This window comes from Corvus hawaiiensis, chromosome 2 (assembly GCF_020740725.1).
Source record: "Corvus hawaiiensis isolate bCorHaw1 chromosome 2, bCorHaw1.pri.cur, whole genome shotgun sequence".
Taxonomy (NCBI): Eukaryota; Metazoa; Chordata; class Aves; order Passeriformes; family Corvidae; genus Corvus; species Corvus hawaiiensis.
Window position 1 is genome coordinate 112,792,932 of NC_063214.1, and position 27,889 is coordinate 112,820,820.

A 27,889-nucleotide genomic window follows, 5' to 3' on the forward strand; every position below is an offset into this window, starting at 1 on the left:
TGGAAAAGGTGCACAACTATTGAAATTTACAATTAAAAGTGAAAAGATTTCCTCATTCTAGTTTTGTTCATTTCTCTAACTGACAGATAATCAAACCTACATTTTTTTTTTAATAGTGACAGATTAATTAGACAGAAATAAGTTCTCTACATCTTTCTGGATGACTACTTTTGGATGATACAAATCATTACCTGAAAGTATCTTTTCCACTTCTTTACTTAAAAGTCTCAGTAACTAGGTTAGCCTCACTATACATAAATACTTTTTTATCAGATTAGTCCCCTCCCCTGCACCTAAAACTGAAGATTCAACCTATTCAACTCTTAGAATCAATAAGTAAAATCAGGCATTGAAAATTTTAGTCCCATTCTTTACTAATCTTACTTATTATAATACTTTTTACTACATAAAAATCTATGTACATCCAGTGCAATAAAAAGCCATGCTTTCAACTACATGTATTAAAAAAAGTTTGGATGGACAGCATACCTTGGCAAAATCGATGGACAGAATTCAAAATTTAAGGAGATTGTAGTACCTGATATCTTTGAACAGCATTGTTAATTAACTTCAAGCTTTGCACAGGCTCCATGATTCACTACTTCCAGCAGAAATCTACTCCTGCTGAAAACCTTTCCCAAAGCAGAGTTTCTGAGTAAAGGCTTGTTGGCATCTTAAGTAAGGTTTCCATTTTTCTAAAATGTAACAAAATGGAGTTTGTCATCCTGTTCCTCACAATTTTCTCTTTTATGAAGAACCCCCACCTGACCTTCAAATATAAAGCATGTTGATTGTTTCAAAGTAAGGACAGTAAAATGAAGTAACTGGGTAAACCATATTCTGTCACGTTCCTCACCTCCTTACATCGTGGCATATTATATATCCACAGTCTTTCCCATGAAATTTATTTGCTTTATTTCTTGTCTAAAGAAGCAACATGAGTCTCTTGTCAGCCTGCTTTACATTTCTTTGTTTAAGGATCAAATCCTACAAAACATCAGTCTTCAAGCAGATGAGAAAAATGTAATAATTTTCCTTTAATGCAAACACAGATGATACTAATGCTAGTATTAAATATCTTTATACACACTTTTTAGTATCTTCTAGTTTAATTTTACAGAGTTTAACAAGATACACACTATCATAAATGACTAAAAATATGTAATACATTTGATTGAAGTATATCACTCATTTGACTGAAAGATTAACTATAGATATTTGAAATCACTAGTCACTATGCTGCTCTTTTAGTATACTGCTTTTACTATATATTATGTGCACCACTCAGGAGAATTTAATTTGTATTGTTTCTTTCATTAAGGGGAAGCTGCCACTAAAACAAGCCTTTTTTTCTAAATAGTTGTCTCTTTTGAGTTTTATTGTCCCATAATTAACCAGTGTAGTGCTGTTCGCACAAGAGTGCCAATTCACTGCGATCAGCTCCAAGCAAAGTTCAAGTGAGGGCTAACGATGTCTTAAACTTTTATGGAGGAAAAATATGGCAAAGTTAGTGGCTGTAATCCTGTGATACAATCAGATTGAAGTGAACTTAACCAAAATGCCCTCAGAGATGGAGCTTCAACATTACATGCTGCTATGAGAGAAAGGACAACCTAAGGTCACTTATTTTCACCTGGGTGATTTGGAAAACGACCTCTAACATACATTGTTAGGATGTGGGATTTCTTTGCTTCTAAAATGTTTGCTTTGACATTGCAGTTTCTTATTAGAAAAGTGTCTCTCTGCTTTGGATGAAATATGAAATGGAAACAAAACCCCAGAACAGTAAGAGTTTGGTAACACAACAACAGGATGATCTGTTTGAAGTGTTCTAAATTCTGGGTGAGGAGATAGAGATGTATTATAATAAAACAGCTTTCTTGAAGCATGTATCTCTCTAATGATGAATTTTTATAAGGCAAGTAGTTGGCTGTGTTTAGATGGTATTTTACACCTGAAGTCGAAAAACTGATTTAAAAAAACAGGTCACTCTACAAAGATGGAACTTCCATTAAATCTTACTGAGATTCCTCTAAATATGCAATAAACTCTCCAAGTAAACCACAATGCAGAATGGTGACTTTCAATGACTTTTAAATCACAACCACAGGAAAAAAATCCCTATAATCTTCTACAGGATATACAGATCAGGGGAGGTAAGCACTACTTTTGGATTTCCAACTTAGATCATATCTGGCGTGACTTTTCAGATTAGTCAAGTACCCACACGTCCAACTTCATCAGCTCACAGACTGCTGCAGACACTCCACACATTAGAAATCAGGGTAGGGTTGGTTTTATATGAGAAACCTAAAAAATGCTTTGTCAGTTTTGAAAATTCTTTATGCTCATCCCACCTAATAATCCAGTCATAGATTTACAAGAAGAATGAAATATTTCATGACATTCATTTCCATGTATTAAGTGATAGTAAGATGATCATTAGAGAAGAGGGAGACAGTTAACAGAACTGCAGTCTATATATAGACATTGGTTCTTCCACTTCATCAGAGAATATATTAAATGTCACATTCTGTTGCACAGCCAATTAGAGAGGTAAGCATGACAAAAAAGAGTTTTCCTGCTGGTTTGTTACCAGCACAGCATGGTATCAAAAAACAGAGACAGGGCTCCCCAGCCAGGAACAGACTGCAGCAGTGCTAAAATATTTTAGCCTTGAACTAAGATGAAATGCAAATACAAAGCAGTTCATTTTAAAACATGTTTAACATTAACTGAAATTCTGAAGAGTTAATAATTTGGTCTCATATTTAAGTAAAACACATCTGCAGCAGGAAGCACACTATGGATTTTGCCTGCCAGAATAATATGCTAAAGTGAAATATAAGTAAGAAAACTGAATAATGCTGAACCAAGTATTTGACAATATAAAATTTTAAAACCAAAATTATTCTGAAAAACATCAAAAGATAATGTGTAAACAAGTCTTCTTTGGCCCTCAACCTTTTCAAATGATGTAACAACTATTTTAACCTAATGCTCTGTGTAGATGGCACTGGAATTATCACTTATTATATCTATTCTGTTTTAAGGATTCTTTAATTAATGAAGCAGTATATAATTCTACTTAGTAAACATTATCATCATTAATCAAGATGAAACTAATATTTTCTTCATCTAGATGGTAAAGCAAGCCAAATTTCTCAAAAATGGAAAGTTTAAAACACTGGGGGAAAAAAGGAAATATAAGAAAAGAAGCAGAATGAATCGCATGAGACATCAGCATATTTTCTTATAAAATGTCTCAGTAGAGTCTCGATAGCATGTATACATTTTTTCTTCCTCTATTTCTAGCTTAAGCAAAGAAAAAGAATGTCAATATCTTCCTTAAAATAAATTAGATTCTTTCTTTTATGAGGAGGAAGATGACAAAAAACAAGAGAATCATATAATAGGGAGTCCTAAACTCAGTTTAGAACTGAACTGAATGGAAATTTAGCACTGAAAAGTTTTGCACAGGCAGGGCAAATCTTTTATATTGAACAATGCTTAATTTAGAAGGCAGGTAATTACTTCAGAGCTGTATAAAACAAAATTACTTTTATTGCTACTGAGTAGCTAAAATTTAGCCCTTTCTTCTCCTAAAACATGTATTTCCGTATTTTTCTGTGTTTTCAAAGGTAAGTGATGCAGTGATGCAGTTTTGCTGACAAAACAGTTGCATTAATGAGCTGTTCTTTTCTTTAAGACAACTGAGGAGCCTTTGATAAACTGAAAGCAGCAGCATGTAAGGCTCTCAAAAAGTTATTAGAGAAGTAACATAAGAAAAAGTATGAATCAGGGTCCTCTTTTTCCAGGCAACCTGGAACTTACTATGCAAGTCCTTCAATCTCATAAGGTTTATATTTCAACCATTGGCTTGCATACTCTTACAGCACAAGCAATAGAAAGATAGAGAAATCTGCTTCAAATACCAGACAAAATAGTAAATACCTTTTATTTTCTCCTCAATTAGTTATCTAAACATTTCATCCAATACTTGTGTTTATGGGATAAAGTAGCTGAAGTGACAACTGCATGTACTGTAATATTGCAACCTATCATCTCTCCTTTGTTCTTTGTTGAAAGGATTTAATACAGAATAAAGATCATGAGGCTTTCAACTTGAAAAATCAGTGTTTCTCATACCTTTTGTTTGATGATCATGTCGTTGATGTCATCAAGATCACCTACTTTCACTCTCTGAGATTTTATCTCTCGATCCAGTCGAGAAAGCCAGTCAGTGAGTTCTGCCCATGCCTTATTGAAGTCAGCCAAGGCTGGAACCTCCAAAAGCACAGAAGATGGCATTTCTGGTTTGAAGGTGGTGGTTTCCTTGGTTACCCTGGTTTGTGTATCCACAGCAACAGTTTCACCAGGAGTTACTGAAAGAAAAAAAAACTAAAATTACTGAATAAATGAACAATGATAAATGTTTATTTCAGTATTTCAGAATTTATATTGTAGAAAGGGTAACACAGAAATAAGCCTATTTCTTTATATTATCTCTACTGAAAATATGAAAATCAAAACTAAAAGAAAATATGAGTTCATTTTTTTCCACAGGATTTCTATTATAATATCTGCTTAACATCCAGCATTCTCAGCATATTCAAATTCCATCCTTAGAAGACCAGATGGACCTAGTAACACTAGCAAAGTTCACAGTGTAATAAAACCCCTCGCTAAAGGTCGCTGAAGCAGGAGTAATTTTCCAAAAATCTAGTAGTGTGGTCAGATCTCTCTAGACCAGAAGATAGATTGAAAAAAGTTGGTTGGACTATTCAATATATCACAGCATGACCATGTATTTAGAAACAAGTTTCCTCCACTGTGTCCAGGTCACTTCGTAGCTGTGAAATTGTCTGACCAACAATCTTCTCACTTACTGTTATCACCAAATGCTTCCCATAGGCCCTGTGGCCAATATGGAAACTTATACAACCAGAAATTCAGCCTTGACTAATTGGTTACCTTTCAAGTTCATAACTTGAAAGTATTATGTTCTATTATTTGGAGATTTTTGGATTTTTTTTTTCCTTTTTTGGACTAAACAGACATATCTTCTTAGTGTCTTTTCCTGATCTATTAGCTATAGGTTCTAAATAATCTGTAAATTATTCATTGCTTGAAAGGGGGAAGTACCCAACACTGAAGCACAGTTTCTGTCTCTGCAGCAAGAATGATGACAGGTGCCACAGACAGATAACACTGGACAGATAAGTGTGGAACAAGAAATCATTCAGAAGTTCAACGCTGATCTTTTCGTCTTGGTTTTTGCTATGTACGAAGAGGTGGCTATGAACTGTTGGGCTCTTTTTGCCCTTCAGTTAATCATGCAAAAGCAGTTCCTCATGGACAATATTGTTGTGGATGAGGCCACACTAAATTGTATTTTGGTTTTTTTTTCTCATTTTTTAAAAAGGCCAACCAAAGAAGAAAAATATTAAAACAGAGAAAACAGAACACATGGCATTGCTTCACTGAGATTCTGTACTATTAGAAAAGAGACTAAGCACCTAGACTTCAGAATCTCTATCTGAATCAACTGTTGAAACAGCAATACATAAACCAGGAAGGCTGAAATAAAAGCTCAGTGGAGTGTGTTCTACAATTTCTAGAACCACCAAATATTAATTTCTAAAGGATCTAGATGGGGTTTTTTTTTGCATTTTCCCCAGTTTTCTTACAGAGTAGAGAAAATCAGTTTCCTGCCCTCTTCCTGTGAGGTAGCTTGTCTTCAACAAAAACAAACCACCAAAACAGTGTAACCCCATGCACAGTAACTTTTTTGTTTTAGTTTGGTTTTTTCTTGCGATTACTTCTGGGAGGCTAATGGTTTTCCATTGGCATTCATGCCATTACAGCAAAGTCTGTTTGAAATCTGAAAACCTGGATAGCAGGTCAGGGTTCAACAATTTGTCCATAAAGCCAAGGCCTTATATTTCCTCTGTGACTTCAGAGATTCTTAGACAACAGGAAAACAAGAGTTTCTTAATTTGGCATTCATGAAGGTTAATCAGAAGTTGTCTTATCTCAAGAAAATTTCTCTCCTCACCAGCACTCAGGTAAATTGAAGAACAATTTTCTGAACTGGAACATCCATCAGTAGACTTAGGGTGTCTAAGAAGACTGCCTGGCATCTCTTTGCCCCTCACGTACTTTGGCCTGAGTACACAATCATATGTTCATTAATTAATAAGTATTTATTTAATTTTCCTCTAGTGACAGCTATTTCAGAACAGGGTGTTTCTAATGTTCTAAAGTTTATGGGTTTGCTGATCTGGATTTGCCATATGGGGTTGTTTTTTTTTGTCCATTGGGCTGCTTTTTGTGTGGTTTTGTTTGATTATTTTTGGTTTGTTTTTTTTTTCTTGTAGTTCTTTTGCATCAAGAAACTTAAAATATTAGAAAAAGGTTGTGAGATACTAGCAGAAGGGCAACAGTCTAATATAATGTCTTCTCTAAAAACTTCAAGACCTACCACTATCTATTATCATCTTCTAAGGGTGGTAATAATCTGTTCCACTTTGACTAACCACTAGAATATTTGAGTTATCAAATTATTTATAAAAATTACCTTTAGAAAGTGTTTGCACAGTGTTTCACTTCTGACACTTAGAACATACCTATCGCTTATTTCTCTCTGTTTATGCTTGCACAGAGATGACACAGTTCATTTAACAGAAGTGTATAAATGAGCGACTAAAATTAATAAAAAAATATAAATCAACATTAACTACACAATACGTAGCAACAGATCTCATTCTGAAAAAATTTATCCAGAACTGCACTGACAGATTCTGTGACTCAAAGGGGACAGTTTGTTCCTTTTCCTTTTGATGGGGTCTTTTTATTATTTTTTTTTTTTCCCCAGGAAAATTCATTTATAAATGCAGAACTGGAATTAAAATTCTTTTTTTTTTTCAAATATCTGAGCAATAAATTCTATCCTACTGAAACACATCATAAAAAAATTAAGGACTTCATATTTCAACTTATTTAAAGGTTATAATAGTTCACATCTGTGATATGATAAACCAAAAAACCAAAAGGACAATTGGAATTGAAGTCATTACACCACTCAAGTATTAAGTTTTTAAGGTGATTTCTCATTAGCACTTTCTGCTCTTTAACAAAAAAGGGAACAACACAGAAAAATAATAGGAGAAAACTAAACCACAGAATAATAGGTGTGATTTTCAACTTGAACTTTGAAATATGCTGGATGAAATCAAGTGTATATTGGTAATTTTGCATCTTAAAAAGAATCTGTAATGTTAAACTTGAAGAGTGAAAATAATTGTAATGTATAATGAAATTGAAATTCAAATATTGAATGCAAACCCAAGTAAAACAGAATGAAACCAATTGCAAGGAAAAAAATTTCCCCCCTTCTTTTACTCTGCTTATTTCAGTGTTGTGTTTCAAGAGAGGGTCAAACTGACAACTCAAAACAAATAAAACTCCTTATTCAGGTACTGAACAGGAACAGAACAGACAGGAAGAATGACAACACTTTCAACAGCTTCAAAGCCCTTCAAACACTCTCTTTCAAGCCACAGTCTTTAAGCAGAACTGCCTCAGTCCACAGGAAGGTTCCTAAACCATCCTTCTGAATGCTTTTAGTGGTGCTTAAGTTGCAATTATGTAAGATAACTGCATCTACTAGGTCAAAGCTTTTTGACATAGAAGAAATAACATAATTACCGGATGTGGATTTTAATTCAGTTTGCATGTCTAAACTGAATGTTTTTAGTTCCATTGTTAACAGCACAAAGTAAGGGAGATGCCAGCCTTAAATCCTTCATGCAATGAATAACAGTAATATACACCCACTAAACTTCCTGATTTAGTCGAAACTCAGCTGCATTTTACTCTGACCAAGCAGAGGAAGAATACCTGTACCTTGTGGCATACACTCAGATGACATCACTCAGTGAATTTGTTATAACACATGCAACACTGACTTCTTTAGTGGCAGGACAAATGAGTATTCTCTCAGTGGGAAAACCAGCAGTTTGCTGGCTGGGACATTGCACACCAGGAACGTTTGGCTTTTCCATGGGAAATCTCAGTGCCATTTTATGAGCACTTTATCCTTGTGAACTTGGAACAACTAAACTCCACAATAGCACACAGGTGAAGTTCTGTCAGCTACTAAAATGCATTTTTCTTTTTTTTTTTTCTTATGCTGTGTCATTGCAACCACTTTTCTACAGGGTTAGACCATCCACGATCATATTCTTAAACTCCAAGCAGACTTCCTGGAGAGAGATCTGGAAAGACAGTTCTGAAACTGATTTATTTAGACTTGTTCCAGTGATAGATGAATTGTCTCATCTCTGTCTGTCCTTCAATGTCAAGGAAACAAAGTTAAGAGTACATTAAGTTCTCCCATTCAGTACAGCCCCTCCCTGCAAAATGCTCACTGCCAGTAACACTTTTTGCAGAGGGGCTACAGCTACCTGCCAGGTGTTCCAGGTCATAAAGGAGTTCTGAAAGGAAAATAGTGGCCAACAGAACTCTGATTAAATATTATAATATAAATTTATTACCTCAAAAAGCCCACCAACTTTGAAGTTTGAAAGCAAGGAATGTTTTTTTTCTAGTGATCTGAACTCAGAATATCTAAGTCTTTATGTTGATCAAAAATTGTTGCCAACAAAATTCCACCCACAGCTCTAAATGTGGAAAATATGCATCCTTAGAGCATTGTATCTCAAAGCTAACATTTTCTTAACATTTTAGCCAGCTTTTAAAGACAAAAATCATGTTTCAAAGTGAGTCTTTCCTATTTTAATACAACACCAATGTTTGATTTTCTTAGCCTTGAATATTTAGTAAAAACAATTCCTAGAAGAAGAAGACTTGGTACCTGTATCAGGTATATTTCATACATAGTAATTTTTATAGACTATAAATGGGTAAAAGTTTTATACTTAATTTCATGAACACTTAGGGAACATTCACATTATGTGTTACTGTCATCAGTTTAAAATACAAGTTAAATGCCTAGACTAACTTTTACTTCTAGAAGCTCTTTATGACTCCTAACAAATCATTATGGATTATATATAATTTTAATTACAGGTAAAAGAAAAGAAGCTGACTGTTTATGGGATTATTAATTAAAGTTTAGATCTAAAATAGTCTGTGCAATGGGATGGAGGGACTGAAACTAAAGACACCTTAGAGGTTCAAAAGAAAGTAGAAAGTCAAGGTTAAAATGCTTAGGAGAAAAAAAGATTTACAAGTGAATGTGTACTGCTATATTTGAAAAATAACTACAAAAGTTATGGTTTCTAAAATGTTACTGTTACCATTACTAGATTAATAAACAACATCAGAACTTTAAATTTTGTAGGAACGTGTCAGCTTTCCCAGACTTTTCTTCCTTTGTCATAAGATAGATCTGATAGAATTTTCTTACCGTCCGCCTTTTTATATGCAGCAGTGTGACTAAGCTATTTATTGTACAATGCATTCTTCCAAGTCCCTCCAAACACAACAGCAAGATGTTTTGATATGTCTTTCACTCAATGTAAAGAAAAACTCTTCAATAACAAACAATGATTTGCAACAGGAATAAGAACATACAAAATAGGTAGAGTCTACTAAACACTAAGAATTTCAGTGATATAAGCCACATAAGTAGGCTTGTGTCCATCACAATGTAAATAAACATTAGGGTGAAGTTAAATTTGTGCCACATAGCAAAAAGTTCACGTTGTGACCTGTTGCTGCGAAGAGCTTCTGCAAATATTTTCTATATATGCAAGATACCTAGAAATGGAATGTTAACAGTTCCTTTGATCATAATAAGTACTTCAAGGTAATTTCCACGTACAGAAGTTAGAGTTTTTAAAAAACTGCCCTTTTTAGAAGAGAATCAGGTTGGAGAATACCTCAGCAAACAGGACGTATAAAAAAGTCCATGAGCTCTGATGGGATGCAGCTGTGAGTGCTGGGGGAGCTGGCAGCAATCATTGTGAGGATTCTTTTCACAAACTTTGATGGATCATGGCAAATGGAAGAAGTGTCTGAAGACTGGAGGAAAACAAATGTCACTTCTATCTTCAAGAAGGATAATATGGAGGACCCAGGGAATGAAAATTTCACCTCAAACCCCGGGAAAGTGATGGAGCTATCAGCATCATGGGCTGCATTAGGAGGACCATTGCCAACAGCTAGACAGAGCTGATCCTTCCCCTCTGGTCAGCACCTGGAATACTGTATCCAGTTCTCAGATCCCTAGCACAAGACAGCTATAGGGCTACTAAAGAGAGACCAGTAAATGGCCACAATGATGATTAAGGGACTGAAATGTCTGTCACATGAGGAAAGCTTAAGGGAGCAGGAACTGTTCAGCCTAGAAAAGAGAAGACTCAGGGGGAACCACTTGAACGTGTATAAATATCTGAAGGGCGACTGCAAAGAAGGTGGATCCAGGCTCTTTCCAGCGGTGCTCTGTGACAATAAAATGGGCACAACTGAAACACAGGAGGTTCCCCCTGAATATCAGGAAATGCTCTTGAAGGAGTCCTGAAACAGGTTGAACCAGAGAGTTTGTGGAATCTCCACTCTCAGAAATACTCAAAAACCACAGGAACAGGATCCTGGGCAGCCTCCTCTACGTTCTCCTGCCTGAATAGGGGTTGGACCACATTACCTCCAGAAGTCCCTGCCATCCTCAGTCTTTCCACGGTCCTGTACAGCTATGTTCTCAGTTTCAAATACTCTCTAAAAACCAAATTGGAAATACTGTAATGACAGAGAATGCTTTGGGAAGGAAGCAGCTAAGACTGAAGATAATACATGGGACTAATCCTGGCACAGTGTACATAAACAATTCAATTGACTGCTCTACATGTAGTGGAAAAAACTTTAAATCCTCAGCATTTGATCCTAATTAGACTATGACTCGACCAGGGACAAGTAGTACAAAACCAACTGAAGATTGTAATATAGATCTGTAAACAGAGGTAGCATTAATACGCTTGGACCTATTGTTCCATTCAAACCTTTCTGAAAGAGAAACTGCTCTAAAGTTCAGTCTACTTTTAGTAATATAACATTGCCATGGCATCCTCCAAGAGCCTTTCCTTAGGCAGAGTTCAGCATGATTGATGGGGCCACTAAAAATTGGAAAGCAAAAGGCTGTGGTATGAATGGATCACTTTTAGTGAGTGTGAGAGTTAAACAGACAGAAACTAAAGAAAGGTAGCCAAAGAAACTTCCATATGCATTTTTTAAAAGCAGTATAATTTATACCCCTACACAAGGCTTTTTTTTTTTTCCAAAGGATAAGCGTCTTTTTCAGTGAGCAGTTGTTACAAAAGGGTTTCATGAAAATGAATGTTTTGTGCTACAGCAGTTGTGGTGCTGTAAAATCAAATTCTGTCACATACTTGCCTTATAAAAAACGTTGTGACTACATCTGTCACAAATGATGCAAGCACCTCTCACTATTCCTTTTGTCAGTAAAAGTAACAAGTTCCTTGATTTATGCAGCTTTCAATTGGATGACAATCTATATGACAACAATCTACAATTCCAGTGTACTGCTATTGGCATGTAACTGAATTTTGGCAGCTAATTCTTTGATATAAGAAAGAAACCACACTGCCAGCAGTTCTAACTTTTACAGTCTCATAAAAATCACCTCTTCTAAATTTTGTAAGATCTACACATTGATTTAACAGGCATAAATTGCTGCCTTAGCCAAGGGGAACTCTGAATAAAGGGTGTAAAAATTGTACACAGATACAAAATAACAAGGAACCCGTTGAATTCTAGGTACCTTGTCATAAAAAAAAAAAAAAAAATCATAACAGTTTTGACGAAACTGTGAAATAATCAGAGCTCAGTAATTAGATAATTTAACAGCATTACAGAATTTATATAAAAATGTCCAAGTCTACCTTTATTCTTCAAGTGAAAAGTCTTGTAGGATTAAAACCAGTTGTTCAAAGGCAACACCATCACTGTCACTTTGTTTTGACAAAGGAATTTCTGAAATCACTACAAGCACCTTCTGTTCTTTCATGAGAAATATTAAAATATCTTGCTTGGTAATACTTTGTGAAACACTTGTCAAGTTTTCTCCTATAATGCTTACTTTTCAGGTCAAACTAACCTCTATTTTAGTTTCACTCTAAGAAGAATTGCATTTGGGAACTTAAGTGTGGTCTGACCACCAATCTACTGTTAAAGAAAATATCAGTAATGCAAATCTCTTCTTGCCTATCTCCACCACTTCATGTCCCCTGCTACTCCACACAGATATAAAGATAGCAGTCAGATATTTCAGTGACAAACTTCATATAAACCTTTTTTTCCTCATTTTAGCCTTCTACAGTTTAAGGAGCAAGTCTTTTTGTCATTGTCTCATGCCCTCTGACTAGAGCAGAAACCTTAGAAGCAATTGTGAGCTTTATTCCTCATTCCCTGTAGCCTCCACTCTGCTCATGCTCTTTGGCTGGCTGTTTCTCTGTAGGGCAGCCCCATTCACAACAGAAATATTAGGAAGGACGTCAAAGACTCAGGTAGGGCATGACCAGGATATCCCTGAGCACTGCTCCCTTCACAAGGAAAAGCTGGCTTGCTTTGCTCTTTTAAAGGGATGAGTCAACAAAGAACAGACAGGTCAAGAGGATTGTGTGCAGAATGGCCTATCACTTTCTACTATTCTAGCAAATTAAAGAGATTTTCATGCAATGTAATTGTCAATAGGCCTAATTACTATACAAAAAGAAACAGAATAGAGAGATTACTGCTATTTGCAGGCTGATGCTATCTGGATAGTCAAATGCCACAGTAATTTGGGTTATTGTAACAAAAAGAAGGGGGAGAGAGAGAGAGTAGGTTTGAAACACTATTTTAAAAAAAAAGTGATTTAAAGATGGAAAGCTAGAAACTTAGGCAGAAAAACTGAAAAAGGACATAAAGTACCTTTTTATTATGGACACTTTTTTGCTAGGAACTCTACTCCCTTTTTCCATATCTTCCAGAATAAACTAATCTAAATTCTTGATTCTATCTGTTTTTTAAAATGACAGTTGCCACATTTTTTGAAAATTGCCAATACTGGATTCTATTACCAAGATTATGGGAACCATATAAAAAAGTCCAACCATAACTGTAACTTAGTTCTGTGCTCTCATCTGATATAGGTTTTTCAATAACAGTCTGAGGAATTCTACGGTATGCTGTCATTTCATGGGATTTAACCAAAATAAATCTGGCATATCCTGCTGCTACTGACTATTGATCAAGACATTAAATGAAAGAAAACAAGCTGCAAAGCTTGCTCCTCAGAAGAAAATACCAGATTGTATTTTAAAAATGGAATAGGTGAATGTGGTCCTTTGAAAGACTAATGATAGCATTAATCTTATTTACATCATAAATATTGACTGCTGTGCTTCAACAACTTGTTACAGAATAGAAAAAGTAGACCTTGGTTCCATATTGTCTTTAATAACAGCAAAGCAGCCAACTCCTGTTTTGACTTTCTCATTTATGTTTCATCATAGGTATGGGTACAAAAAAAATTTCTTTGTAATCCCGAGTGAGTTATGTTTAATCAGCTGAGCCCTGAACAAAGCAAGTTCACATTCCTTTTGTAAACTGCACTGTCACACCTGTTTATTACAGATCTTTCAAAGAGGAACCTACTGCAAGACCCCTGAAATAGGATGTTAAATATAAAGGTGTAATTTGTACACAGATTTTGGTTTTTACTCAAATTAGGCTTTTATGGCTTAAGTATATTTTGCACGTATTATTCACCTGTCAGAAAATCCAGAAGCAAATCCTCAAATCAATATATGTTATAGAGATCAAAACAGAAATTCTGAGAATAACAGAGATTTGTGCTTCTAAACTTGCTTATCATGTTTTTATTCATACAGCTTGGAAGGCATAGTGTCAGCTTTTTATATAGATGCTTTTCATTACTTCTCCCTGTTGGTGTTACAGCACATGCTGTGAATGACCTCCAGAGATTCCTGAAGCTATATGCAGAGAGAAAATTGAATCTGAAAGCTTTATTAGACAAGTTTGTCTTCAGCTTGTGTCTGATGTCAGCTGTATTGAAAAATAGAACTGCTTGTGAAACTGGGTCCTGACCTTGAAAAATCTCCAATCAAGTGGTAACAGATTCAGTTTTGTGCCATATTGTTATTTGCTGGATGTGTCACATATGTGAGAAGTAAAAAAGCTTCTTAATGGAAATCAGATGGAATGATTAGACACTTCTTTCCTGAATACAAAGGGGAAAACATATATATGGCAATTTACACATAATAGGGTCATTTCAGGCTGGCATCTCTGAACCTCTTTACTACATAAGTCTGTAAAGTAAAATGACTCAAACCCAAGTCTACTAAAATTATAAATACAAACCATTATTTATTCCTTCATCCAAAAGAAAAGGTAAAGACAGTAATCTGTTCCTTTACTAATCCACTTTACACAAGTGTGAGCAATCTTTTTTAGGCCAGCTGACTAAAGGAGGAATCTACTGTTACTGATCTCTAGTGATTTAAGAGCTCAAAGTATTCTCTGTGATACTTCCCCACTGCATTTTTACCTATTCAATTTCTCTCTTGCATTTTATTTTTGTAAAACTTTTCATAGTGTTAAACCAAATTATAGTTAATATTAAAAATAGACATTTCCTTTAGAGTCAACCTGCACAATTATCAGAAACTACGTGGTTCTAGACACATGATCATTACTGGAAGTAGTATTTCACTCTACTACAACTCATGATAGTGGTCTTCTTTACTGGTGTCCTAAAACCAAAGTAAACCAAAATGGACTGCTGGCAGTAGCACTGCCTTCTAATTCAGTGGAGAACTACTACAACAACCAACAGTTGCATGCTGTGAATTTTTACCTGTTCAACTCTCTGGGGAATGATTCCATAAAATTAAGTATCTACCACATCCCTCATAAAATCATTTTAATAGTTGACAATGAACTTCCTCTAAACAGTGAAGATTATGTGCAATCTAACTTTAAATATCAACACATGTCCATTAGTATTGAAAACACTGTAGATGCACACATCCATGGATTGTTCAGTCCCTCCCAAGGAATTATTTTGAGTATTCTTGGTCTCAATTACACTATGCCAACTGCTATAAGCAACACAGACACTCAAATATCTGATTTGTACATTTGTTTTTAATACGCCCTTTGAATACACATATGCACAAAGTGCACAAAGATTTTTAAGACTAGCTTTTGGAAATTCTGAGAAAAAGTACTGAACTACAGCATATGTGTTCACTCAAACAGTGGCATAATATATAAACAATGACTGCTTCAGAGCACATTAGCTATGAAATACGACAAAAAAGAAAATGTATCTATTGTGCATTTTTTGCCCAAAGCTAGTTGTTGTCATTTTGTTCCTTACATTTTTCTTGTTGTCTCCTGATTATCTCCTAAATACAAATGGTTTGTTAGTTTTAAAGAGGCAGTGGAACAGTACACAATCCAGCCCTGAAGTCCATGGAAATGAATATATTTCAATGGTTATAGTTTCCTAAACAAAGAATCCTTCATCACCACTGAAAATGTTAAACCAAATATCATATCAGACATTTAACAGGCCAGTCTTCATAATGAAGGACACTGCCATGTCCATCTGTATGTCTCTCTATCTTAGACGTAACCAGTATGGAATAATAAATAACTCAACTATGCATTTATTATGAAAATGAAAGAAAATTCCAGATGCATACTAGCACTACAGAAGCACTTTCAGCCTCTGAGGTAAGTGGATTTTAGTTTCCAACTTTAAGTTTTCGTCAAGGTATTTATTTTCACATACATGCTTTTGTTTAGTGCTAAGTTTCCTCAAAAACCTACAGACTCATGAACAGTATATTTTTAATAGCACCAGTACTTGTTTCTATTGCAAGCAGTGAATATGAATTCCAGCTGCATTAAGCCACAGCAGTGCATACACTGAGTAACTGGTATTTTTCAAGAACTGTTGTATGTGATCTTAAAAGCCTAGAACAAAGCAGCATGCCTAGTCCAGGTGGGGATTTGCTCCACAGAGAAATAGAAAACAAACTAAACTTCTCAAACAGAAGGAGACCTACTATATTCCTGCAACTAAAATACCAAGGATAAGCAAATTAAATTCTGTTGTCGCTACTTTCCCCAGATTCACAAATATCACTGTTTTAATTCAAACCACAAGACTCAAGATATTACAGACTCTGGAGGTGACTGACTGCTGTGAATCTTTTTCCCACACCCCAGCTGAATATATGGGCTAATAAGTGATGAGTTCTCTTCACCACCATTGCTGCTGGTGAACTTAGTGCAGCTCACAGTCCTCACAACTCACATCTAATGGATTCAGCATGATACCTCACTCCTCTCCCACTCTTCTTCATCCATTCTAAGTCCTGAAAAGCCTTCTTCCCCTGAAGAGGGAGGCCCAGTCTTTGGCGCTGTGTCTGCAGTGTCTGACTTCTACTCCTAAAGCAAGTTATACTGAAAGCACAGGAGAGCATTGATTGCAGGCATTTGAAGAAAGACACCTAAAGCTGATGGTGAGTGCTGTGAGCTCTGGTGATGCAGTATTAGCATTCCTCAAATTACTTATTTGTAGTAAGTGTACAACACCTAACAGTGCATATAAAGCCTTTCTGTCAAATGCAACCCTGCTACAAACTGTTAAACACAACCAATCCTTTTTTATCTTTATCTTTTTTCAGACCTGCTACAAATGACTCTCCAAAATAAGATTGATAACTTTTAAAGTTTAAAGGGACAAATTCTACTTAATTTCAGAAGAATTTTCACCATTGTAATTGATAATAATTCTCACTCAACTTTTGTCTTCATTTCAGAGTCACACGTTTCTCTCTTTCACTTGATTAGGCATTTGATACAAAAAAAAAAGACAAAAAAGGGGCAAAAACTTGTGTAAGCAGTCAGGAGAAAAAATGAAATTGCTTGTACACAAAGTACTGTTTACTGAATAAGTTAAACTGCAAGAGTATTAAGATAATATATCACTCAGAGTTTTATTAGGTGAATATGTAAAATGTAAAATTAGTTGCTCAAGTACATTCAGCTAGATTCATCTGTAGTTTTAAAATTTCACTGACTTCAAGTACAGCATAACTTAATAATAAAATAAAAAAATAAATACGCATCCTTTTAAAGAAATTGTACTTTCAAGATAGCTCTAAATAAAAGTGACCAAAATTTTCCCCTGGCATCTTACTGGAGTGAAGACAAATTATAGAAAATATCTTCCTCCAGAACAAGTCAGGAAGGCCTCCCACCCCACTATGGATTCAGAGGGGTTTACAAAGCAATGTATACCTTTATCTACTTATTAAGTAAATACAGTGATAGGACTTCAGTATAAAAGAAGAAAAAGAAGTAATATAAATGCTAATGATGCTATTAAAACCTCCCCCTCCTGGAAAAGCACATTCCAGAACTGCATTTCTCTCTGTTGAAAATGTTTTCAAACTGCTGGCTAAGCAATGCATCAAGGTATTTGGATAGAGACATTCACACCATTTCACATTATCCTGTCAAGTACAGATAGCAAGTATGATTTTCTTCCTGATTCATCTTATCTTGGAAGTCAATCTTTGCTAAGGTTTTAGGCATACCCTTCAGCTAAGTACACTTTTTGAGCCAGCCGGAGAAGTAATTATTGTTCCTTATGCCTGAGGGCACACTGGACTCATGGAATATTAAGGACTATTTTGTAATGCTTCTTCTGCTGAAGAAACTATAATATGCAGACCTAGAAATAATTATAACCAGGGTGCTTTACCTCTGTAACAGCTACCAGATGGAATTTATTAAGACTCTCTCTCTGAGTTCTTGTAGCCAGACCAGACCAAATGACACCTGACAGGGCTGTAGAGATAAGCCAGTTATGTCTTCATTCTCTGGTCTCAAATACACACGTCAACATTATTCAATCCTGATGTCCCTGCATGTCTCTATAGGATCAGGAACTGAATAATTATCAACAGGAGATACTACCATTGCTTCAAAAAATCCTTCCAAAATAATTTTGTGCATCTTTCTTTAAAAATGACCTTTAATGATATTGTTTAGCTTTTGGGAGGCTTTTGGTTAAAGCTAGCTCTGCCATAGCCAGTTTGAGTCCCTATGGTTCATGAGAGTCAGCAGCACAGAGTAAATAAGGCCATAAAAATATCTGTAAGGGGTTAAAATAAGTGCAGAACTTATAGCACAGAATGACCAGACCCATGACATCCAATTTCTTCCCTCCTCTTCTCCCATTCTTTTAAGTGAAATACAAAAACACCTTAGTAGCAGATATCTTTTCCTATCTTTGTGGAAAACTGCTGTCTTAGCCTGGAGATGAAATGGCTCAGGGGGATCATACCCATGTGTTTAAATATCTAATTGGAGGAGTAAAGAAGACAGATCCAGACTGTCTTCAATGAAGCCCAGTGACAGAATAAGAAGCACATGCAAAAACCAAAATACCAGAAATTCTACTTGAATAGAAGAAGAAACCATTTTTTTTTTTTTACTGTCAGAGTTGCTCAACTCTGGAAAAAGTTGCCCAGAGAGGTTGTAGAGTCTCCATCCTTGGAGATATTAAAAACCTGACTGGACATGACCCTGAGCAACCTGCACTAATTGACTGTGCTTTAAGCAAAAGGAATAGATGTCTCCCCAGGTCCCTTTTGAACCCTACTCTGTAGAGTTCAAAATATGTATAATAATACAATAATATATGTATATGTATAATAATATACATATATATAATATAATAATATATATAATAATATATATAATAATATATATAATAATAATATAATAATATATATATGTATAATAATATAATATGTATAATAATGTGATCACAGTAAACTCAAATAAAGAAAAATTATGAATTAGTGTTATAAGCACAGGTTCAAATTTTAGTGCTCTTGACAATAGAATGGAAATCTGTCTTACTTCCTGCTTAATCCTTTATGGAACACCAGTGCTTTCATTTTCTGCATGTATAGTTCCATCTGCTGAGTCTCAGAAATGTTTGCAGTCAGAGACTACATTTTGCATTAAGGTGAGTAATTTTGCAATTCTTCAGATAGAGGTGAGGTAATATAAGAATATATACTCCTTTACTACTCCATGTTCTGGCTCTTGTTCCATTATTACAATTTCTTTTGTTACAGCAGATACACAACTTGCCAACACTCTTTCCCTCTGGAACCTGACATAACCTGTTCACACAGAAAACTGTCACAGCAAGTTTAGCACAGCAAAAAATTATTACCCATCTCCTTCATTCCCTCCACGTAATTACATGAATTCCTATAGAATGCCTTGGAACAAAATCATGCAAAGCAAGAATACTGTTGTCCTCTAGTTTAAAAATATAGTAGCGGCATTTGGCCCTTTTTAGAAAATTGAAATTATTGCCACGGAACCACAGCAGTCCTAAGGGACTAAAACCAAACAATAGTTCCTTTTCAGTAAGATTCAACATGTCACGAGCAAGATATCTTTTCTTGAACTCACACATGCTATTTGGGCAGGAGCTGGACTGTCTTTTGGTACTGAAATTTCTGGATTCTCTCTCTATGGAGCAATTATGTAGTTCTCTGAAAAAAAAGGGCTTTTTGCTTTGCTGTCCTAGAGAGTCACTTGTAGAAGGTACAGAATTCTCCAATTTAAGATTCCTTGTGTGTTACCCACTAAAGCATGTTAAAAACAAGAGAGATCAACAACCCACATGTAATCCAACTCCAAGATTGATTACTGCAGCTGTATCATACCCTGAGTTACAGGCAATCTGACAGGGGTTGAGGGGACAGATTTCCTTCTGCTCCCACTCATGATGAGCAGCTTTCCAAACTGTATAGGTAACATTCTTCTTTCAAGCAACTGAAATGGTTCAATACCAAGTAAAGAATCTTAGAGACTTTAGAAACTCAGATTGAGCACAGTGCTTCCGTGAAGCGTTTCTTTTTCACCCCTACCTAATCACTACATTTCAAAGGAAAGGACTGGGAAATAAAATCCATCTATCAAGGAAAAAAAAGATGAGTTTGTAATCCTTGTAGGGAACAAGAGGTGCAAAGAGATATGTGAATAATCTAATATAAATATTGTTGAAATAATTCAAATGAAATGGAGATCAGGTATCTTGTTGCATATTCATGAATGCAAGAAACAAAGAGATCTATATCACAGACTTAGGGTTTAACTGCAGAATTACTCCTACCATGTTGTCATATGACTTTCTCTGTGAATAGACAAGCTTTGTTTTGAAACAGTCTCACTTTATTGCCCTATCTGTAATAATAATTTCAGAACTTCATTCTGTGACCAATTTAGAGATACTTGACCTATAACAGTATTATCTTTTAATTTAAATAATTTGTCTCCCTTTGTAGTATTTCCTCCATTAGCATATGTAGAAAGTAAAAATCTCACCTCGTCATGGAATAAAAGAAAAATTACTTTGAAACGGTAATAATTTGAAAAGCATTCTGCAACCTTTTCCATCAAATCACAATCTAATTTGTCTCCTGGAATACATTGCATAAAATAGAAAGGTAATGATAAAAAACCAACTTGAATGCCATAGTAGCACTTTTAAAGATGCAGAATTAATTTAGACTGTCTCCATTCATTTTCATTTTGATGTGTTCTTTGTAATTAATTTAAAAAAATACATGTTTTGAAGCACTTACAGACACCTGAAGATAGATGGCCAAATGCTGCTAACGCTGGCTTTTCCTTTAGTTGTTGAATTAAGTGGTGTATTGCCTTCCAGTCAGCATTCAAGTCTTCTATTTTTTTCTAGAATAGAAAATAACAATATATTAAATTTATACAAATTAATGTATCACAGATTCATAGAATAGCTTGGGTTGGAAGAGTCCTTAAATATTGTCTAGTTTCAAGTCCCCTCCCATCATGGGCAGGGATGCCAACCAATAGATCAGTTTGCTCAGGGCCCCATCCAATGCAGCATTGTAATGTAAGCAAATGTAAACAAATGTAAATAAATGCAAAATAAAATAAGTTGGTTTTTTAGTCTGGTGGATCACCTGAATTAAAAAAAACCAAACAAAACAGAGAGATACCATAGTGAATTTTCACAAACGGGGGAGAGGGACAAGTAAAATCCTTTCCAGCTGCACTACAAAAGTGTTTCCTGGTGTCAGGGCCTTAAAAGCATGTTTTCTCCTCAAAGTTTGGCAGCTGAAGCTCAGAGCTGACTTAGAACCAGCGCAGGTGCCTGACTCTGACCACAGAGAGACTTCCTGGACCAACTGCAGCCCAGTCCCTTGGCCCTGCCCAGCCACCCGGGGTTGTGTTTGATTCCCCTCACAGGGCTTGATCCTGACCCTGCCAGGGACAGCGTCCCAGCCTGAGAGGTCTGGCTTTTAAACTTAGCTAAACTGTTACTATTAAACAAAACCTACATGAAAGTCTGGAGTGTGAATAACATCAGATAATCCTGAGAGGCATTTAGGTTTGAAAATGGTGTTTCTACCTCTCTTTTTTCCTTGCTTTAAGGACTGTAAAGAAGGATGAAGCTAATTCTATGCTGACGTGTCTAAACTCTTAAAATGAAGACAGCATTGCTTTTTAAGCTGTTCTCTGATTCTCTGCTACAAAAGCACAGAGTACTGATGCCACTCAGGAATGCTTTTAGTATTCTGTGGTTTCAATCCACAGTTAGATCTACAGTCGAAATCACAATCCAGCCTTGATAGAAATAGGATGCCTATTAAGAAAAGTACTTTAATTACCTAGAGTCTAAGATGACAGAGGTCAATAGTAGAGGGGTGGAGAACAATGCTCATTAAATTGATGTATGTACCCACACACACACAGACTCTGAGATAGTAGGGAAGCTTTAGATATCAGGAAAAGATTTTTCACCTGGAGGGTGGTTGGGCACTGGACCAGGCTCCCCAGGGAAGTGTCACAGCTCCAAGCCTGTCTGAGTTCAAGAAGTGTTTGGATAACTTTCTCAGGCACATGGGGTGATTCTGGGGCTGTCCCATGCAGGGTCTGGAGTTTGACTCTATTCCATGATTCTAATACTGGTCCTTGCCATGAGTAGCTGCTTGATCATTCTTACATATATGAGCCAGAGATTTCTTCCCAGCAATGACAAAACATAAAACATGCCTACCACACACGTTAGAGTGGGTTGTCTGGGGCAACAGCTACACCACTAATAAGAGAGCAACCAGTTCTAAACCCTTCTATCAAAATTATGGTTTGATCTTGCATCTGGCATAAAATAACATGCATACATTAAAATGTTAACTTCTTTGAGCACAACAATTTTGCTGTAATTGCAACTCTAGCGCTTTGGTGACAAGCATGAAGATCCAAATCTGGTGCACTTAGAACAAATTTTATAGATTTTCCTTAAATGTCAGCACTGGAGCAATTTAAGTGATATTAACATCCTTACGTGAACTAATCTCACTGACAGCACTAAAATTAGATATGAATATTTAGAGAGAGAAATGTAGTCTTTTAAATGCAAGACTGAGGACAATGAAAATAAATTCCTCACTACTTACTTCTCACACACCAGAGAAAAAGATAAATTGAGTGCTGTCTTAAGGAACCACAGCTTTCACTGGCACAGAAATCCTTTCCTGAATAAACTGTTCTGATTAAGTGCTGTTAATCATGAGATTGGGGCTTACATTCTTTCTATTGCCACTGACACCAGCAGTAACCTCTCCCTCCCTCACCTTCAAAAGCTTTACAGAAATGCATTTCAAAAGCATGAAATCCATTTTATAAAAGTGAATAGGTCTGATTATTAAAGTGCTAGTGCTTAAAGGATCACACATCTCATCCCATTCTTGACTCTTGAATCAGGACATACAAGGATTTCATTTGCCAACAAAAATGTTTTTACAGTCTTGCATTGAAAAATTCTATTTTAGTACGCTTGGTGACGGTGTGAAAATATACTTATTTCAGTGACATAACTATGAGATAAGATTAAGTACGTGTCAATATAAATCCATGGGATTTAATTTACATTCAAAATACTATAATGGGAATATATTATAAAGGTAGCAAAGATAAGCAGCTAAACATTAGGAAATGCCGGAATAATTTTAACTATGAACATTATTTCAGATAAAATGCACATAAATTGCAGGGATATCTCTAATTTTCTGGCACATACCACTTTTGAGCACAGGAAAGGTTTGTGGTGAGAATAAGTCAATAGGACCTCTACTTCATTTATTGAAAAGAATGGGAAGATTTGTGGTGAATTAAGGAAATAATGGAGGGAAAAAAGCAAAGCTGCCTCAGACAGCTAAATAATCTACAAATTTGTCAAGCAATGCTATGCAAGTAATTAATGCTTTTAAAGAGGGCATATAACTTTATCTTTTTTTCTGTGCCACACACTAAACAAGAACTGTGAGTCTAAGTATTGAATTGCTGCTTGCACTGTGAGTGATGTCCATATCCTGAACTGAATTAAGCAGGGTTCAGCCTAAACCAAGGGCACCAAAGCAGCTCTAATTCAAGAATTTTCTAAAATTTTGAGTTCTTAACTTTGCAAACTTGCTAACATCTTTCCAAAACCATCTTAATCTGAGTAAAAATTTTTTGCTTCCACCAAATACCTTTTATGTAGAAAATTCTTTTGATGTTAATCAAAAAGTCTATGTTGAAACATATAAATAGCTGACTCTGCTGAAAGTAACTCAGGAAGAATGATGACTTAAGGAAACCTACCTACAGCATCAAGAAAGCTGTTCAGCAGTCTTGACAGCATATAACCACTGCTTTATGACTTAATGTATGAGACAGACATTGAACCAGAAATTAACACTACAGGTTGTGCAATTAAATGAAACTACAGAATGTAATGAAACAAGTAAAAGGCAAAGTGGGACTAAAAATTAAATATGCACCACTCCACAAGCTACAAATTTCCTCACAGATATGTTTTATAATATCATTGTCAAAACTACAACTCAAGGAACATTATAAGCTTTAAAAGAGTAATCATTTTCTAGTAAATCTGGTAAAAATTGGCAAGTTTCAGTCTTTGATGTGAACACTTAAAATATATGGACACAGCCTACACTTCTGTGTCAGAATTTTCAGCTAAACAGAGTAATTTCAGCATCATTTATACTTCTGTCATTCTTATGTAAAACAAGTACTAGTTCTTCCTCTTGAAAATGGCAGCATTGGTCCTGCAATTCTTTATATGTAATTAAAAAATCTAGAAAGCCAAACCCTATAGTTTTCTGTTTGAGTACTCTCCTTGTTAAAACGTGGAATAAGATCCCCAAAGATGCAGCTGAAGTCACACAAAATGAGTAAATGCAGTTATTGTGGAGTGATTCTTGTTCCATCATCCATTCAGTGTGTAGATGACATTTCAGTTCCCAACAAAAATAGGGCTTTATTAGCCAGGGAAAACATCCAACAGTCTTGCTTCTGCCCACTCAAGTGACTTTGAGTTTACCTCTTCTAGCATTTTATCATGTCTACGAGAACTGATCATTAAAAATGCACATATACCAAAGGGGATAATAACTCTCAAGCATTTCTGTTCAGGAAAGAAGATGAGAAACCAAATCATTCTTAAACATGTATTAATTTCTAAAGTGACTATCAGTTTATCCATGTGTTCCTGTGAATGGAGATCTGCCGGTGGGATTTACAAGTAATTCAGAGGAAATTTTGTAAAGGTAGGAAAATAATACTTCCTATTATTATAGGAAAATAATAGTATATTAGAAAATAAATAAATAATACTATTTAGTCAACTATAGTGAACTATATAGAAAAACAAGAAATTCACTGTGGAGATCACCTATAGACAACTTGGTGAAGAAAGCCTTTTTCTCCCAATTCTGGTTTTGGAGTGCTGTACATTTTGAAAAGCTCTAAATACAAAGTTTACAATCTCGGCCCAGTCAGAAGCAATTGTAATAGATACTTAGTGTAATCAATAAGCCACTATTACTGTTTCTGGGAAGTCTTAATCATCACGTTTACAGATACTTAATTAGCAGTTATAAAACTAGAAACCAGAACAAGCTCTGGTTGCATGGTATTTGCCTCACTAGTTTGGTCTCCTTCTCAAAAAGCAGCTGAACCAGACATGAGAGGATGGCTGCTGATGACTTCAATATTCCACAGGATAGAAAATGACACTCTAGTCTCAATGAAGGTCCACATAGTCTTTGGGAACAGTGTGTAAAATAACCCCTTATAACTGATTTATAAGCTGAGGGAGCAGATTCTACAGTACATTTTTTCTAAAAGAGAAGTGCTGGGAGGCATAGCTTTCCTAACAATGTGTCCTCTGCTCCAAAACAGCATCAAGTCAGTCATTCTAGATAAAATTTGGCAGAGAAATTGAGTGGGAAAATTCTATGTTGTCATGTGTTCTTTCCTTCAAAATGAAAAAAAAAATAAAGCAAAGTACTCTCTTTATGACTTGACTCTTACCTTTTCTAGAAAATTTGCTCATTTTTTATTATTTGACAAAATTTCTGAGATTTTAAATAAAGGAGTTTTAAAACATGTTATGTGTTGCCATTAATAACACATCAAAAATTACATTTACTTTCAGTGTGAATTACTCTTGAATGAGTAGAACAACCTTAATGTGAAAAACAATATCCCCATCACAATATGTAAAAATTTTTTAGCTGGGACCATTACATTTTCCCTGACTATGCCATCACAGAACAGAACAAATGCCATTTGCCAGGTTCTTTTATTGATTTTAAACAGAGCACATCAAGGACAAGTGTACAACAGGGGAAGCATAACCTATTACACAGTAATGGATATTGCTAAAGGTTGCTTCATTACCTTTACTGGATGAGTAGCTGGTTTTTCCTTATATAAATGACACCCTTTAGACAAAACCTCTTCCACATTCGGCTGTTTAGCTTGCACTGCTGCTTCAGTTTCCTAAAAAATAAAAACACAGGCAGTCTAGATTAACCATAGCATAAGCAATAAGACTGAATAGTCCTAAAGCTCAATGGGAAACTGTAAAACACCAGTAGACAAGTTTCTGCTCAGAATTGGTGTGGGGGTAAACACAAGGATAGTAGCAGCTAAGGACAAAGAAGATCACCAGAAAAAAACAAAAGCAAAGTGGGATGGAAAAGAGTAATGCTACCAAAATAAACAGTTGTAGGTCACTTAATCTTGAAGGTTTCAATAAAATGAATAAAAAGCTAACACAAATTCATAGTAAGAAAGACAGGCATGAGAAATCGCATTTAAGCAGCTCTGTTGTTTTGTCTGTTTTACACTACCAGCTGATGAAAAGCGCACTGGTTAACATTTTGTTCATACACTACGTGGCATCAAAACTGTCTAATGAGATGCCAAAACGATACTGAGTTTAGGAAGATTAAAAATTTCAAAAGAAGACTGCAATTGTGAGTATTAAGCTAGCACTTATGTAGTAAAACACTTACAGAAAAGAATTAAAAAGAAAAGCACAGTAGCAGTGACAGTTCCTAAACGTACAGGAAGGAACCTACCATTAGCAACACCCTACTGAATTAACAACAGCATATTCTCTAGTAATTTCCTTTTTAATCTGGAAAGGCATAATCCATGTCCTAACATAAGGAAATTCCAAGCAACCTTTCCCAACATACAGCAGCTTCATTTTGCCAGGCACTGACCAAATAAATAATGGGCAAAGCTCTACAATTAAAATAAAATAAAAAAACCCCAAAAATCCAAACTTTCCGAAAATTGTAAAAGAAAAGATAAACTACATCTGGAGTTCCAAGATTCATGGTTTATTTCTTTTTTTCTTCTAGTAATATGAGCAAAATAATATCTGAGTTATCAAAATGAATTGGTTGGGTATTTTTTTCCCCCCTTTCTTCACCCACCTACTTTATAGGTTGATTATCTTGTCCTAATCAGTATTGCTGACTATCCACTGACTCTCCAATTTAATTTTCTGTCCACATTCTCAGTTATCATAAATGTGACAGCAGACAAGATTGTGTGCCAGGTATGTCACTATCTGAGCTAACACATAATTTTGTTGGTGGAAATCTGTTCTTTTTACTGCAATAAACCTGCTGAAGTCTGTGCAATTTTAAGTCCCAAAAAGGGACAATTTTGCTCCTATGTTTCAACTCAACAGGTAAAGTATGTCTACAGTGTTCTCTGAAACTTTACTTGCAAAACTTTATGGACAATCAGTAAAAATAAAGGCTTAGTAAATTCAATGCCATCTTTCATTTTTCTTTTCAGATACTGTTGGTCAACAACAAACGAATTGAATTAAACCTTGTCTGATTTCTTGCAATGATATTTGAAATATGTTTCAATTTCATTGTGTTTTATTATGCATTTCAATGTTAATGAAATATAACTGTAAGGATTCTTAGAGAATGAACACTGAAAAACAATGCACAGCAAAACTGGGATATTGAGGGGAGTGAGCGTTTATTAACCTTTTGATGAAACCCTCATTAAAGTCTTATTTTCTTTCTGTTTCAATACTGGGTTAGCTTTCTACTTCCCTATTCAGCACATAAAAAAAAATAATAACCAAGGAGTGTTAATGAAGAGGTAATTTTCTCCCAATCTTAATGAAAGCTAGGCATTTTAATAATTGTTATTTAGCTCTCATGTCATTGTTTGTTTGGGGGTTTTGGGGTTTTTTCTTAAACTAAGCCATAGGCAGTATTCAGACAATATTTTCTGTCATGTTATTCTACATGTCTCAAATACTCATCTTCTTCTATGACAGCATCAGTTATCACAACAAATTTTGTAGCAAGAAAATCACATTACAACTCCCTGTGGAGTCTAAGAATACCAAGACCACTGT

General features: G+C 35.3%; 1 protein-coding gene across 12 annotated transcripts in view; it reads right to left on the reverse strand.

Annotated features, from left to right (window-relative positions):
* DMD (dystrophin) overlaps positions 1–27,889 on the reverse strand; it is a 1,090,817-nt gene that overhangs the window by 323,496 nt on the left and 739,432 nt on the right. For all 12 annotated transcript variants that reach the window (XM_048288642.1, XM_048288670.1, XM_048288700.1 and 9 more), the window contains 3 exons: positions 25,888–25,989; positions 20,742–20,850; positions 4,150–4,385 (listed from right to left, as the gene is read on the reverse strand). In XM_048288642.1, coding sequence (XP_048144599.1) covers positions 4,150–4,385; positions 20,742–20,850; positions 25,888–25,989 — 447 coding nt within the window. The remainder of the gene's footprint in view (positions 1–4,149; positions 4,386–20,741; positions 20,851–25,887; positions 25,990–27,889) is intronic.